Consider the following 16,685-nt stretch of genomic DNA (forward strand, 5'->3'; position numbering starts at 1 on the left):
GCTAGTCGTGTTCTACGAGATAGCTCTATATTTTTTTTTTCAGCTTTTTTTCTCTCCTTCAATACGTATATAGCAATAAAATGTTTTAAAATTTTTAAAATGACTAAACAAAATGCTTAAGTATTTTCGAAGGGCTAAATGACAGCTCCTATTTTTAACGGCAACGAGATCCAACTATTTTAAACCATTTTATCTTTCTAAGAAGCTCTAGGATGTAGCGACTTTCAATTAGAATTTACGATTTGTTTGTTTGTAGGCTGTTCGCAGATATCAATGGAGCTTCTCAACCAGTTTTTAAATCTATGGCAAGTACTCGAATCAGGTATTTTCAGAAAATTACTAAATTCGCTAAGTTTTCGCTGCAGCAACCACAGATTGTCGATCAATATTGTATTTCATTTATACTTTTCTAGTGGTAGATATAGCCATTTATATGTACACCAGTTGTACATAAATACCAGTTGTACATACCAGTTGCACTGGGCTAGCAAAATGTCTTTGGCCACCAGTGATTTCCTGGGCGTTGCTGCTCGGTCTGGATGAACAAATGTTTTTTCAGTATATTTCACTCTTTGGAAAATTAGCTTTATTTAATAGCTCATGTCATCTGCAATGCAAGATAGCTTTCTACTTTTGTGTCACTTTCCACACCACACAGGGTCCGGTATTTCCTGCAAGATTTAAATTCCATCGTGTTGGACCTCGCCAGACTTACCCAATTTGTTTTTATCCTTTTCTCTCTCCGCGCTGGGGTTCATTTTATTTGTATGTTGTTAGTGCATCTAGAACACAACAATGACAGCTGGCTGTAAGCAGAAGTTTTAGGAGAGACAAAAATGAGTTCAGTGGGAAAAGAAATGAGCTGACTGATTTGGTTAGAAGAGCATGTTGGATATCACTGCTAGTGGCCGGGATACATGACTGTTTAAAAGATTGCAGCCGCCACTTGAAACGCTTACCTTGGCTCTGATTAGCGCTCACAACGAGACCTGCAATCCCAAAATTAAATCTTCAAAGCAAAAACCAGTAGATAGAACGTAGCTAATACAAATGTTCTAACTTACTGACGCACTTTGGCTGCACTGTTCTTTGTTTTGTGTTCTTTCCTCGCTTTGTAAGTCCTGTGTGTACTTGTCTTACCAAGGATAACGATCAGTACTGACACGACAAGCACTGAGGTGGTTTGTGTCGTTATAATCGATATATAGCGTGTCTTATTCTCTAAATATCTGTCTAATTGGCTGTTAAACTGTGTCAATAAAATCTAGTACAGCGCTAAAATTTCCACGGTAACCATGCAGGCAGTTTTCTCATCACCATTTTCCTCGCGGCCTTTGCTTCCTGTTGATTTTCTTGTACGCATCCTTCGAAAAAGGAATCAAGCGCTCGTGTATCGCCTTTCGCGCTTTCCTGGCAAACCTCATAGACAATATCCACTTTCTAAGAAAAGACGGTCAGTGGGTCGTTAGATAGCCTGCGTAGCCGGTGTTCCCCTTCAAAGACCTTTTTCCGCATTCTAACCCCGTGCAAATTGAGACGAGAGTAAAAAAAAAGCGACGAAGCAGCGTGGTGGGGTGAGTGAAGGAAACCTGGTCCGAAACCCGTTTGCCCAAGAATGGAGCTGCTGCTTGGTGCGGAATGGTCATGTTGATTGAAACGTGAATCAAATTCGCTCAAATTATTCCAGAAATAACTGCGTGTGTAGATTTGGGGAAGGGTCAAACCTAGCGTCTTTAAAAAGTCAGGTAAGCAATGTTTGGGATCCCCGCACCAAAAACGCGAGTGTGCCGCATCGCTAAACGTGCAAGGACAAGCAGGAGAAAAGAAAATTGCAATGGGCGAGAATATCCCACCGAAACACTGTCCAAATCGAAAGACTTCCACAAGTAAAAATAAAAATGTGTAAATTTAAGAGAAGGCCAAACCTAGCATCTTGAAAGAGCCCGAAAGAAAAGTTTGGGATCCCAACACCAAAAACACAAGTGTGCCTCATTGCTAACCGCACGAAAACACGCGAGAAAAAAGAAAATTTACATGGGCGAGAATCTCCAGCCTAAGCACTGTCCAAATCGATATAGACGTCCACAAGTGAAATACACTTGTGTAGATTTGGGGGAGGGCCAAAAGTAGCATTTTTAAAAAGCCCCTAACTATAGTTTGGGATCCCCACACGAGTGTGCCGCATCACTAAACGCGCAAAAACACCCAAGAGAAAAAATATAAATAAGCGAGAATCTCCAACTACAACATTATCGAAAGCGACAGAATCCCACAAATGAAATACACATGTGTAGATTTAACGGATGGCAAAATCTGGTATCTTTAAAAAAGCCACTGAGCATAGTTTGAGATCCAGACACCAAAACCTGTAGTGTAGCCCATACCTAAACGCGCGAGAACTCACTAGAGGAAAGAAAGTTGATATGGGCGAGAGTCTCTCACCCAAGCACTGTCCAAATCAATAGACTTCCACAAGTGAAATACATGTGGATAGATTTGGGGGAAGGCTAAAAGTAGCATCTTCAAAAAGTTAGGTAAGCATTGCTTGGAATCTCCGCACCTGAAACACGAATATGGCGCATCGCTAAACGCCCAAAAACTTACGACAGAAAAGAAAAATTATATGGCAAGAATCTCTCACCCTAGCACTGTCCAAATCGATAGCCTTCCACAAGGGAAATACACGTTTGTAGATTTGAGGGAGGGCTAAAAGTAGCATCTTTAAAAAGTTAGGTAAGCATTGGTTAGGATCCCCGCACCTAAAACGTGAGTATGGCGCATCTCTAAACGCGCAAGAACTTACGACAGAAAAGAAAGTTGATATTGGCGTGAATCTCTCACCCCAGCACTGTCCAAATCGATAGACATCCAGAAGTAAAATATACGTGTTTAGATTTCGGGAAGGGCTAAAAGTAGCATCTTTAAAAAGTAGGTAAGCCTTGGTTGGGATCCCCGCACCTAAAACGGGAGTATGCCGCATCTCTGGACGCGCGAGAACGTACGAGAGAAAAGAATGTTCATATAGGCGAGAATCTTTCACCCAAATACTGTCCAAATCGATAGACTTCCACAAGTAAAATACACGTGTGTACGTTTGGTAAAGGGCTAAAAACAGCTTCTTGAAAAAGTTAGGTAAGCATTGGTTGAGATCCCTGCACCTAAAACGCGAGTATAGCGCATCTCTAAACGCCCGAGATCTTACGACAGAAAAGAAAGTTGATATGGAAAAGAATCTCTCACCCTAGCACTGTCCAAATCGATAGACTTCCACGAGTGAAATACACGTTTGTAGATTTGGGAAGGGCTAAAAGTTACGCCTTTAAAAAGTTAGGTAGGCATTGGTAGGGATCCCCGCAGCTAGAACTGGACTATGGCGCATCTCTAAACGCGGGAAAACTTAAGACAAAAAAGAAAGTTGATATTGGCAAGAATCTCTCACCCTAGCACTGTCCGCATCGATAGACTTCCACAGGTGAAAGACACGTGTGTAGATTTGGGGGGTGGCTAAAAGTTGCATCTCTAAAAAGTTAGGTAAGCATTGATTGGGATCCCTGCACCTAAAACGAGAGCATGGCGCATCTTTAAACGCGCAAGAACGTACGATAGAAAAGAATGTTGATATAGCAGAGAATCTTTCACCCAAACACTTTCCGAATCAAGAGACTTCCACAAGTGAAATACACGTGTGTAGATTAGGGGCAGGGCTAAAAGTAGCATCTTTGAAAAGTTAGGTAATCATTAGTTGGAATCCCCGCACCTAAAACGCGAGTATGGCGCATCTCTAAACGCCCGAGAACTTACCACAAAAAGAAAAATGATATGGAAAAGAATAACCCACCCTAACACTGCCCGAATCGATAGACTGCCACAAGTGAAATACACGTGTGTAGATTTGGGGAAGGACTAAAAGTAGCATTTTTTAAAAGTTAAGTAAGCATTGGCTGGGATCCCCGTACCTAAAACGGAATTGTGGCGCATCTCGAAACGCGCGAAAACTTACGACAGAAAACAAAGTTGATATTCGCGAGAATCTCTCACTCTAGCACTGTCCAAATCGATAGCCTTCTATAAAAAAAGTACACAAGTTTACATTTGAGAGAGGGCTAAAAGTAGCATCTTAAGAAGTTAGGTAAGCATTGGTTGGGATCCCCGCACCCAAAACGAGAGTCTGGCGCATCTCTAAACGCACAAGAACTTACAAGAGAAGAGAAAGTTGATATTGACGAGAATGTCTCATTCAAGCACTGTCCAAATCGATTCATTTCCACAAGAAAAATTAACGTGTTTAGATTTGGAGGAGGGTTAACAGTAGCATCTTCAAAAAGTTAGGTAAGAATTTGTTGGGATCCCCGCACCTTAAACTAGAGTGTGGAGCATTTCTAAACGCGCGAGAAGTTACGAAAAAAAAAGGTGATCAATGCAAGAATCTCTCACCCTAGTACTGTCCAAATCGTTAGACTTTCACAAGTAACACATACGTGTAAAGATTTGGGAGAGAGCTAAAAGTAACATCTTTAAAAAGTTAGGTAAGCATTGGTTGGGATCCCCGCACCTAAAACGTGAGTGTGGCGCATCTCTAAACGCTCGACCATTTACGAGAAAAAAGGAAGTTAATATGGACGAGAATCTCTTACCCTAGCACTTTCTGGCAAATCGATAGACTTCCACAAGTGAAATACACGTGTGTAGATTTGAAAGAGGGCTGAAAATAGCATCTTTAAAAAGTTAGTTAAGCATTGCTTGGGTCTCTGGACCTAAAACAAGAGCGTGGCGCATCTGTAAACGCGCGACAACTTACGAGGAAAAAGAAAGTTGATATGAGCGAAAATCCCTCACCCTAGCACTGTCCAAATCGATAGACTTCAACAAGTGAAATACACGTGCGTAGATTTAGAGCAGGGCTAGAAATAAAATCTTTAAAAAGCTAGGTAAGAATTAGTTTGGATCCCGGCACCTAAAACGCGATTGTGGTGCATCTCTAAAAGCGCGAGAACTTACCACAGAAAAGAAAGTTGATATGGGCGAGAATCTCTTGCCCAAGCACTGACCAAAACAATAGACTTCCACAGGTGAAGTAATCGTGCGTAGATTAAAAGGACGGCTAATAGTAGCATCTTTAAAAAGTTAGGTAAGCATTATTTGCGATCCCTGCACATAAAACGCGAGTGCGGCGAATCTCTAAATTCACGAATACTTACGAGAAAAAAGAAAGTTGACATTGTCGAGAATCTCTTACCCTAGCACTGTCCAAATCGGTAGATCTCCACAAGTAAAATTCACGTGTGCAGATTTCGGGGAGGGCTAAAAGTAGCATCTTTAACAAGTTAAGTAAGCCTTAGTTGGGATCCCCGCAACTAAAACGCAAGAGTGGCGCATCTCTAAACGCGCGACAACTTACAACAGAAAACTAAGCTCATAGGAGCGAGAATCTCTCACCCGAGCACTGTCAAAAATCGATAGACTTCTACAAGTGAAATACATGTGTGTATATGTGAAGGAGGGCTAGAAGTAGCATCTTTGAAAAGTTAAGTAAGCATTGGTGGGGATCCCTACGCCTAAAACTTGGGTGTGGCGCATCTCTAAATACGAGAGAAGTTACGAGAGAAGAGAAAGTTGATAATGGCGATAATTTCCCATCTTAGAACTGTCCAAATCTCTAGACTTTTATAAGTAAAATTAACGTGTGTAGATTTGAAAGAGGGCTAAAAGTAGCATCTTTAAAAACTTAGGTAAGCATTGGTTAGTATCCCCGCACCCTAAACGGGAGTAGAGCGCATCTCTAAAGGCCCAAGAACTTACGACAGAAAAGAAAGTTGATATGGACGAGAATCTCTCATCCTAGCACTGTCCAAATCGATAAACTTCCACAAGTAAAACTCACGTGTGTAGATTTGATGGAGGGCTAAAAGTAGCATCTTTACTAAGTTAAGTAAGCCTTGGTAAAGATCCCCGCACCTAGAACGCAAGAGTGGTGCAGCTCTGAACGCGCGACAACTTACAACAGAAAACCAATCTCATATGGGCAAGAATCTCTCACACTAGCACTGTCAAAAATCTATAGACCTCCACAAGGGAAATACATCTGTGTAGATTTGAAGGAGGGCTAAAAGTAGCATCTTTGAAAGGTTAGGTAAGCATTGCTTAGGATCCCCGAACCTAAAACGCGATTGTGGTGCGTCTCTAAACGCGCGAGTACGTGCGCGAGAAAAGAAAGTTGATATGGGCGAAGATCTCTTACCCTAGCAGTCCCAATCGATAGTGAAGTGAAATAGAAGTGTGCAGATTTGGAAGAGGGCTTAAAATAGCATCTTTAAAAAGTTAGGTAAGCATTGGTTGGGATCCCTGAACCTAAAACGAGAGCGTGGCGTATCTCTAAACGCGCGACAACATACGACAGAAAAGAAAGGTGATATGGGCGAGAATCTCTCACCCAACACCGTCCAAATCCACAAGTGAAATACACCTGTCTAGATTAGGCGGAGGGCTAAAAGTAGCATCTTTAACAAGTTGGGTAAGCCTTGGTTGGGATCCCCGCACCTAAAACGCAAGAGTGCTGCAGCTCTAAACGCGCGACAACTTACAACAGAAAACAAAGCTGATATTGGCGAGAATCTCTCACCCAACACTGTACAAATTGATATACTTGCACAAGTGAAATACCCGTGTGTAGATTTTGGGGGAAGGCTAAAAATAGCATCTTTAAAAAGTTAGGTAAGCATTAGTTCGGATCCCCGCTCCTAAAGCGGGAGTGTGGCGCATCTCTAAACGCGCGACAACTTATGACAGAAAAGAAAGTTAATATGTGCGAGAATCTCTCACCCAAGCGCTATCTACATTGAGAGCCTTCCACAAGTGTAATACACGTGTAGATTTAGGGGAGGGCTAAAAGTAGCATCTTTAAAAGGTTAGGTAATCATTGGTTTGGATCCCCGCACCTAAAACGGGAGTGTGGCGCATCTCTAAATTCGCGAAAACTTACGAGAGAAGAGAAAGTTGATATGGGCGAGAATCTCTTACCCTAGCACTGTCCAAATCGATACACTTACACAAGTAAACTTTTACGTGTGTAGATTTGGGGGAGGGCTAAAAGTAGCATCTTTAACAAGTTAAGTAAGCGTTGGCTTGAATCTTTGCACCTAAAAACCTAGCGTGACGCATCTCTAAACGCGCGAAAACTTACAACAATAAACAAAGTTGATATTGGCCAGAGTCTCTAGTCCAAACAATGTCCAAAATCGATAGACTTCAACAAGTGAGATACATGTGTGTAGATTTGAAAGAGGGCTAAAACTACCATCTTTGCAAGGTTAGGTAAGCATTGGTTGGGATCCCCACACCTGAAACGCGATTTTGACGCATTTCTAAACGCGAGAAAACTTAAAAGAGAAAACAAAGTTGATATGGGCACGAATCTCTTACCCAAGTAATGTCCAAAATCGATAGACTTCCACAAGTGAAATACATGTATGTAGAGATTTTAAGGAAAACGACCAATTCTTTAAGTTTAAAAGACATGTTTCGACAGAACTTCTGTCATCTTCAGTTGAATGAATGATTACAAAGCAAGTTGAATAATAAGTAGACAAAAATGCAAATTAAGACAAATAGTAACAACAGAACGTGAAAAGGTGTAAATTAAAAGGATCATTTTAGATTGACATGGTGTAATTGCTGACTGAGGCAAGGTAGTTCTTTTTGAATATGGATAGCCTCCTTTATCTTGAGTTGAAAGCTGGTAGTGGCGTGATCTAAAATATGAAAGCAGTCTATTGAACACAATGAGCGACAACGTTCAGAATTCTGAAGATGTTTGAAGATGTGAGAGGCCCTATCAACGGCTAAGTGCTCACGTACGCGTGTGGAAAAATGTCGGGAGGTTTCGCCGACATAACAGGCATTACAGCCCGCACATGTAAACTTATAAACCACACGTGAACGAAGCCCGCCGGGGATAGGGTCTTTCACACCAAAAAGGTTACCTATCTTAAAGGAAGAAAAAACTAATTTGATGTCTAAATCATTACAATAGCGCTTGATTAAATGTCGAATCTTCTTCTGGGTGATGACAGAAAAATGGCCTATGTACAGGTATTGTGAATGCTATCCAAAATTACTCACGAAACCAGCTAACTAGTTACATTGAGCAATTGTAAACTCCTTAAAGTGATATTTATAAAAAGTGAAATTGGAATGAAGTGTGCGTTAAGTTGTGAACTTTCGGTATGCCAAGTCTATGGCTTGCTCTTGCCAACATCATATATTTCCAACTGCTTGGCTGTTATGTAACTATGAATTAGAACAAAAGAAAATGTGAGAGTGTTTGACAAGAACTTTTTATTCTTGGTTCCCAGGTTTAGATTTGTCTTTTTTAACTCGAAATTTCTCTTTCCAATCATAAAGTTTTTTAGACCCTTTTGAAGTGATAAACTTAGCACATCGGAATACGCCATACAAACTATGTTTCTCGAGGGAGGCAGCCCTCTCGAGTTTTCTGTTTACCTAAGATCTGGCATTCGCGATTGAATCTATGTTTCTCCATCTTAACCCTCTTTACTTGGCATATAGCACAGTTTTATGTATTAAATTGATATTTCTCCAAAAATACCATCAGAAACAATTAATTAGGTAAGCTAAAATAACATTCAGATAACGGACTCTTTCCTCCACGGTTCTGTCTTGCTAGGCAGATATCGATTGTTTTCAAATGAATAGATGAAAGATCTACGTAGCCAGTTGGTTTACTTAAGACCAGAAATAATCTCTTCTAGTTCAATGTTATATTCTATTCTGAAAGGACCGGCAATTTTAATAGGAACAGTTCCCACTCCGGGAAGACCACCTCGGGTACCGTTTCTTTCTAAGTGTGGCTTCGGAGAACACTATGCTTGCAGGAGGGGTGTTTAAAACAAAGAGCATGAAAACTCAATAAAAAAAATTTGCATTGTGATTAATTTTCACGAAGGTTTACGATTCATAGTTGTTAATGTAAATCACTGCATCCCTTTCAGCGACAACTTGACATTTGCTACCTTGTTCTGTGTAACTCCTTGGAATACTGCAAGATGGTCAATTTCATTGCTCAAGGCAAGGTCTTAGCAATTGTCTCTTGCTTCTGCCACACAAGAATGAGTTATTGTTCTATTAGAACAAGATTAACTAGGTCTAGGCTGTTGTAACAAAATACTATTTTTTTTTTAATAGTATTCCTTTTAATCGCACTTGGTGCACTAATTTTGTGAGCTATGTCAACTGCCGAGTGCTGCAGACTGGCCAAGGATAACTGAAAACTTTTGAAGACAAAGGGTGTTCGAGTAAATTAACCCCAGTTCTAGTGACTTTATTAAGAGAAAATAGTAACGTTCTAGAATGTTAGACTCTTTTATACAAGGGAGGGAAACAAATGGGGCACCTACATTTTAATTTTTAGCTTTGACTTTCTTCCAAAGGAGAATGTTTCCAACCCTTCGAATATCACTGAACGGTGTCAGCCTAGATGCAAATTACATGGTCCTAATGGATATAGTGCCTGTTGACGACAAACGCTATAGATACGCCTACCACCGTTCAACATGGCTTGTGGCTGGTAAAGCTGATCCACCAGCTCCTGTTAGACTTTATATGCATCCAGACTCACCTTTTACAGGCGAACAGCTGTTAAAGCAGATCACATCATTCGAGAAAGTGAAACTGACTAACAACGGCACTGATGAAAATGGGCATGTAAGTGGCCATTTATATATGTGTATAGTGTTGTACAAAGGTTTGTGATAGAGAATTAAATTTAATTTCCACGGCTCTTCTCTGTGTTAGATTACGTGCAGGCTAATGTAGGACAAAGTTACCGCAACTCGCTGGTGGGCTAACCCTCAATCTCCGCCGGTTCCCTGCAACAGATAACGGGCGTTGTTTCGAAAGGGGATTGTCCTGTACTCGCTAGAATTTTCATCCTTTTGACTTCTCAGGCGAGATTGAAAAAATAACTCCAAAAATAATAAAAGCAAAAGAGCTACCATGAAAAATTGGCCAATAATTTTCTCTACGAATTCTCTTTTCGGTCGTCCCTTTTACTCTACTCCCTTATAAAGCAGTAAAATTAAACACAGATTTTTCTGTTTGTTTTTCGTGGTATTCCTACATTAATATGCTTTCCTTGCGGTTTTTAAACGTACAATTTCATAGTTACTCGTGTTTAACAAATTTTAATCGTGGACCCTTATAAAGAGGAAGTATTCTTTGATCAGTTTGCGGGGGATTAAGCGAAGTTTTTTTTTTCCTCAATTACTAACATCAAGCATCGCCTCACGTTGATATTTGGTTTTCTTTTCCAAACCAAACTCATTTCAATTTAACAAAATGACGTCGTAAACTTGGTCTAGAACTTTACTCTATGTATTTCTTCCTTATTATTTCAATATGCAGCATAACTGCATTCGCTACCATTTTTGTCCATTCTTGCCGCAGTTAAATTTGCATACGGATGTCTAACATCTAAGGGACCGTTCATTTTTTATAAGGTAGAGGGGGCTGGTGGGATTTGGGGAGGGGCCATGCGAAAAAAAATGGCTTTCGAGGGGGGGCCATCCCAAAAAAATAAGGGAAAAAGGGGGGGTCACGTGAAATATTTTAGTAAAACTTTAAAATGGCATAATGTCTGAATATCAAAAAAAATTACTATAGAATAAACATAGAAGGCAGAATACAAATTTATTACAAACTTTCCTTCTGCTTTAAAAAAACGTTTGGCGACAAAAAGCATTTGTAGATACTGAAACAAAGTATTTAACACTGTTATTTTCGAATGCAACTTTCACTGGCACTCATCTTCATCTTCGCTGTCGTCGAGTTCTTCGTCGCCGCTTGTGCTGCTATGGGAGTCTCTTTCACCAATGCTGCAAGAAGCAGCAATGCTTTCCGTCAGAGTGTACTCTTCAGGGTACATGAAGGTGTAAACATAATCTCTGACTTCCTGCTCAAGGTTAGTGGTGATTCTGCTTCTTGCAGCATTGGTGAAATAATTCCCTTCCAAGAGCTGTGCGACGTATGGCCCATCTCTTCTAAATAACGACGTGGTAACATCCTCAACTTTAATACACTCTTCCGGGACGGCCGCTCTAGGAGAGTACACAAGGCATTGTGGAAGATCATTTCCTAGCGGGTTTCCAACACAGATTCCATAAACTCGTTGGACGTTGTTTTCAGTCCGCTTCCTCTTTCTTTCATTTGACTTTCTGCGGTTTTCTTTTTTCCTTCTCCTTTTGTTGATGTGCTGTTTGAGTATGCCCTTGAATATGCTGTTATAATTGCTCTTCTTATTTTCTAGTACTTCCATGTCCTGCGTGACCTTCGTCAACTTAGCTTCTATACATTTGATCTGTTTTACATTAAAACTGTGGGCAAATTCTTCGCCCTGCTTTAAAGCAAGCCCATTGGACTGAAAGAGTGTGGAATCGTGTTCCTTTACATCTTTCAATTTGACATTCAACTTTTCCACCATTGCTCCGTGCTCTTTGATGGAGAAGTTCAGTTTTCTTCCATCACTGGGCTTCAACTGGTACCCTGGCATGGAAAACTCACTCGCCCTTTCTGAACAGCTATCCGCACTTACAAAGATTGCTTCTTTTTCTTAAACCAGTTCCTGACCATTCCTGCCTACCGGAATACCACTACCTCTCCTACCAGAAGACCTCAAAAGAAGGGTGTGATCCAGATGACTGGCAACCAAGGGTCCAAGCGAAGAAAGAGCATGGAAGTGGCAGGCTGGTTTTATCTCACCCAGAGAGCGTTGCTCTATTTGCAGATACGTTTATTATCAAATCAAAGTTTGTGCTGGATTATCTTCAGCATCTTGAAGTGCTGGAATTTAAAAGGAAAAAGAGAGCAGAAGAAAAGGCAAAGTTAAGTAGGGACGCAAAAGATAAATCATATGAGGATTATCCTTGGACTGAGTTGTGCGAAGATCTAACCTAGCTTAAAACGCTACGTGTTCCAGAACTAAACAAATACTTGAACCACCTCGGGCTGAAGCAGCATTTGAAAAGCAGCAAGAGTGAGAAAGTAAAGGCAATTGTAAGACATTCATGCTTGCAGCAGAAGAGTCCTCTCAGAGCTGGCCAACCAACACTGAGAAATGCCAGGACATTGACACAAAATGACAACAGGGCAAGTGCTGACAGCAGTGAAACGGATGAAAGTGACAATGATGAGTATGACAGTGATGCCATTGACTCTGGGGGAGAAGATGACTCAAGTGACGTCATTCTTGCATTCATCAATTCAGATGAGGAAGATGCCAATGAGAGCCCAAATGCCACACGCTCAGGGCGAGCCATAACTAGGAGATCCGAAATTGACTTCTCTTTCTTTTGATTTGTTTTTTAAACAACAGCTCTCTGTAGTATAGGGATTGTAAATATTGTCTTCATAGTGAGCACAATAACGTGAAGTAGGGGGATAATAGAGAAATATTAAAAAAGTTGAAATCTAAATATTGTTTGTTCAATTTTTTTTTTGGGGGGGGGGTCATCCCAAAAAATAACCGCTATAAGGGGGGGCCATGTGAGAAAATTGGTAAGCTGAGGGGGGGTCATGTGATTTTTAAATGGTGCTTCCCAAATCCCACCAGCCCCCCCTCCCTCATAAAAAATGAACGGTCCCTAAAAGGACTTTTTGCTTTTCCCAACTGCCTTAAGAATTCTTCATTATTCTTATACGTTGTGACGTTTTTCTAAATAGATTGTTCTGAACTCCATGCATAAGTATCAGCCTAGAGTACACGTTGTGAGAAAGCGTGATCACACTGCCTCAGTTATTGACCTTCATTCCAAGGAAGCAAAGACTTTCGAGTTCCCTGAGACAAGTTTTATCGCTGTAACAGCATATCAAAACCAACTGGTAAGGGAAAAAATCAGGTGAGGCAACTAACTTTCATGGGCCCTGTATTGTAATCTCCACTATTTCTGAGTATATAAGGAGTTAAGTATGTGTCAGGAACGAGCTAACGAGAACATTGTTTTTGTCTAGTTTCGTTCTATCTGTTGCACAGGGCACAGAACTGTTGTTACAAGTCTGAAACATTCTCCCCTTACAGCTAATCTAAGTGGTTCCAAAGTGCCATGAATATTCTGATATCGTCGCAGGAGAAGGGTAACAAAATATTCTCACGGCTTGACAGTATAGCAGACACTGTGGACGGGTCACGAAAAGAAAATGCGACAATTAGTTATGCTCAGGATACTCGGGGATCGCGGCATTATTTAATCTTTAGCGTGGTGATTTGAAACAAAAATATTTATTTTGCCAGTAAGGTTGCAAGAGGGCGTTAAGTCTTGTTTCAAGTCTGTTTTCTACACAAATCGATCCAGAATTGGCACACCTACAATAATCTTATTTCGGTTGCAGCTTAACTAACAGCCAATCGGTCTGGGCCCTTCGTTTTATCCACTAGCTTTACAAAATTCCATGGACGATAAATTAGCTAAATGTTTGGGAGACAGAGACAAAAAACTCCCGATCATGAGGTATTGCAGCTCAAGCTTAAGGTTATATATCATAATTTGCAGATTACACGTCTAAAAATTGACAGCAATCCTTTTGCAAAGGGGTTTAGAGACTCAATCAGGATATTGCCTGTGCAGAGGTACGTACTGATAGGCGAAGCTTGTTAATATCATTTATATAGGAAACAATCCTAGAGAGAGACAAGTATGCGCTTAGATAACAGATTATGGAGTATCCTTTCATGTACCGCATTGGTTAATCTCTTGCAAAACCAAGTGCCCTAGAGTGAACATTGAAAAAGAAGTCCTAAATTCCATTGGTTGCCAACACACACACACATACACACATACAGACACACACAAAAAATTAAACACTAACAACAGTACAGCGCAATATTGCTTAAAAGTTTTAATTTGAAGAGTTAGTCACCAGGATTACATCCACAGAGGTATATAAAGTTAAGAAGTAAATTAATTGAATGACTGTGAGAACAGAGGGTTAGACTTTAAAAGGGAAACAGTGACTACAAAAAGATATGTTCTTGTAATATTATTTCTTAATTCTGAATAAATGCAAACCAACTCGAGAATCGACAAGAGTACAACAGTCTCAGGAGTCTAGGGATGTACAGGGGAATATATAGAGCCTCCATTCTTACACAGGCAGAAATGTGTGTGAATGAGTAGCGATTCTCCAACTGGACCCAAGTCCGCAAAACAAGGCTAGAATGTATAGAGAGTACATTGTTATGTTAAACATTAATTAATGATGAATATCTCCTGTCCTTTTTCGTGATGTTTGTCGTATTCGAAATTGAAGACATATGTCTATTTACAAACTCCTTGAATAGCGTGACCTACAACTACAGCACTCAGTTTTATTTATACCAGCGATACCTTAACACTTCAGTTCTGTCAGTTTGAAAAGTTCCTTTATAAGGCACGCCACCAGAACGAGATCCCGCTGTAACTTTAAAGATAGCCTAAACCATTGTCTAGTTGCTGCTGTTTTATAAACGCTGTTGTAAAGAAATCTCAAAACTAATGTGGAAACGATATGAAAGCCACGACAATTTTTTTCCTTAGTCAAACGTGACGATGTATACCTGTTAATGATCTGAAATGCATGTTTATAATAAATACCTTGTTAACGGGCGAAATTGCGTCCAAGGCCACTGTCCACACGATTGAGAAGTGGTGGTTATTTCAGCTGGTGAATAAAGTCATGCGTTGATTTTTATTAGAAATAAACGCTCCCCTGAATGACAATCGGACGTAGGTACCGGCACTTAATTTGTTTGTTTCCAAAGAAATATGATAGAAAACTTACAAAGCAGCCATGTAGGCAGAGGTTCTTTAAACCTGGGACAGGCTGACATGATAAGTTTTAAATCTCCCTTTTCAGTATTAATATAAACAATTCAGTACAGTATTGCTATATCTGGTTTATTTTTATAAGGGTGTCTTGCATTGCGCGGGACTGAGGAAAATCTATTTTTCTCGTCTTTATTTATAGAGAGTGCCCTCACAGAGCGGCGTATCGACAAGGTCATATGAACCCCATATCTGTTCCCAGCACGTATCTGCCCAATCATTTCTTACCGTCGGCTATCTTACAAAGTCATCAGATGGAAGCGAAGGACGTGCACTGCACCGGATGTATGGTCAGTCTCAATGAAGGTCAGTGATTGGTCTAGAAAACTACAAACACTGTAGTATTAAATTTTAAAAATGTTGCATGGAGAGGCCGATAAGGATGTCGAGACCCTACCGATTCTTTTGCTTTGTAACTTATTTCCCAAATGGAGAAAAAGCAGTTTTTAGCAAACAGATCCAAAACCGTGCTCATATGCTTTCTCTGGTCACAGTCACTCAGTTGAGATCATGGAGTCCGGAAATACTTTTAACTATAAATAGTACTTTCGTTGGAGCTAGGGCCCAAAACCATGATATTTGCATAGCAAGTATAAACCCGCTCTTCTGGAAATCACTGGAAGATTGACGAGTAACTTCTTCTCGACATCGAAAACATTCATTGTTAATTCACCTGCAGTTAATCAAACAAGCAAACAATCACAGTATTTAAACAAAATTCCTACCAAAGAATAGTTTTTAGTCTAAACGTGGGTACTGATTTCCTCCTTGTTAAAGGGATTATAGCAACTGTGGAAGACTGGTCTCCTTCAAATGGCAATGACATCTCGGGAGATATCCTCCAGCATGCTCTTTGCAAGCGAGAAGAAAATGTAAAAAGTGTGCTTGTCTGGACCTGTTTGAGCTGTGTTTCAGTAGAGGATTTGTCACTGAATACTGGCTTATCATTCAAATGTTATATCCAATATAATAACAACCTTGTAACTAACCATTTTCGTCTTAAGTGATTCATTTCTTTCAGAAACCACTGCGAGAAAAACAAAGGAGACCAACTCGTTTAATTTGATTATCAAAATCTGAATTATCTTTGCTCAGAATCAACAAATTGTGCTAGTTCTGCGTTTACCTTGAGTTAGAACAGCTTTCAGCACGCGTCTTCTCAGTACAGGGTCTTTCCCCAGTAAAATTTATACAATATAAGTAAATGAAAGCTTGGAAGGCAAATTCCAACTTTCGGAGATTGCAAGGACTAATAGTGTAACTTTCCAGACTGAAAATTTAATGCAATTTTCTCATGTCAAGACATCATATTCACACTAGGCAAGAGTTTCCATAAAACATCATAAGTTCTTTTGGAAATATGATTTTTTTTTAAGCTTATAAGCCTCCCTCTTGAACAAATTGGCTTAAAAACAAATCCAGTTGCTTCAATTTTGTCCATCGCATTTCTTTCAGGGCAATCATCTTTTTTCAACTAAGCCAGTCCAATCGCTAAACAATTTTGTTTCAGTTTAAAACTATTTTGCATGTCATAGGCGCCAAAATAGAATCACCTGGATAGAAGCTTTTCTAATACAGTCTTTCATTGCACACCTGCTTTACAGATCGATTGATCAAAATTGTAGTTTATCAATTAGAGACAAACTTCTTTGCGTAGAAATGTTCTGCTCCCCTTATCTTCAGCTCGGTCAAAATTAGTTTTCACTGGTTTTTTTGTTTTCTTTTTTTGTCTCACGCATAAAGACTACAATCACAGGAAGTTATGATTAGATGATAAGATTAATGAGCTCAAACCCAAAGTTAAAATATAATAGG

At 40.0% G+C, this 16,685-nt stretch overlaps 1 protein-coding gene across 1 annotated transcript in view; it reads left to right on the forward strand.

The window, feature by feature from the left end:
• The first annotated feature begins 8,073 nt into the window (after window positions 1-8,073).
• LOC149103616 (T-box transcription factor TBX20-like) overlaps window positions 8,074-16,685 on the forward strand; it is a 10,163-nt gene continuing 1,551 nt past the window's right edge. Inside the window, exons 1-6 of the mRNA XM_089273308.1 lie at window positions 8,074-8,088; window positions 9,009-9,084; window positions 9,428-9,720; window positions 12,733-12,891; window positions 13,560-13,636; window positions 15,013-15,176. Coding sequence (XP_089129434.1) covers window positions 8,074-8,088; window positions 9,009-9,084; window positions 9,428-9,720; window positions 12,733-12,891; window positions 13,560-13,636; window positions 15,013-15,176 — 784 coding nt within the window. The remainder of the gene's footprint in view (window positions 8,089-9,008; window positions 9,085-9,427; window positions 9,721-12,732; window positions 12,892-13,559; window positions 13,637-15,012; window positions 15,177-16,685) is intronic.

The sequence above is a fragment of the Orbicella faveolata genome, unplaced genomic scaffold (assembly GCF_042242905.1).
Source record: "Orbicella faveolata isolate gen_17 unplaced genomic scaffold, um_ofav_v1 contig_35, whole genome shotgun sequence".
NCBI lineage: Eukaryota > Metazoa > Cnidaria > Anthozoa > Scleractinia > Merulinidae > Orbicella > Orbicella faveolata.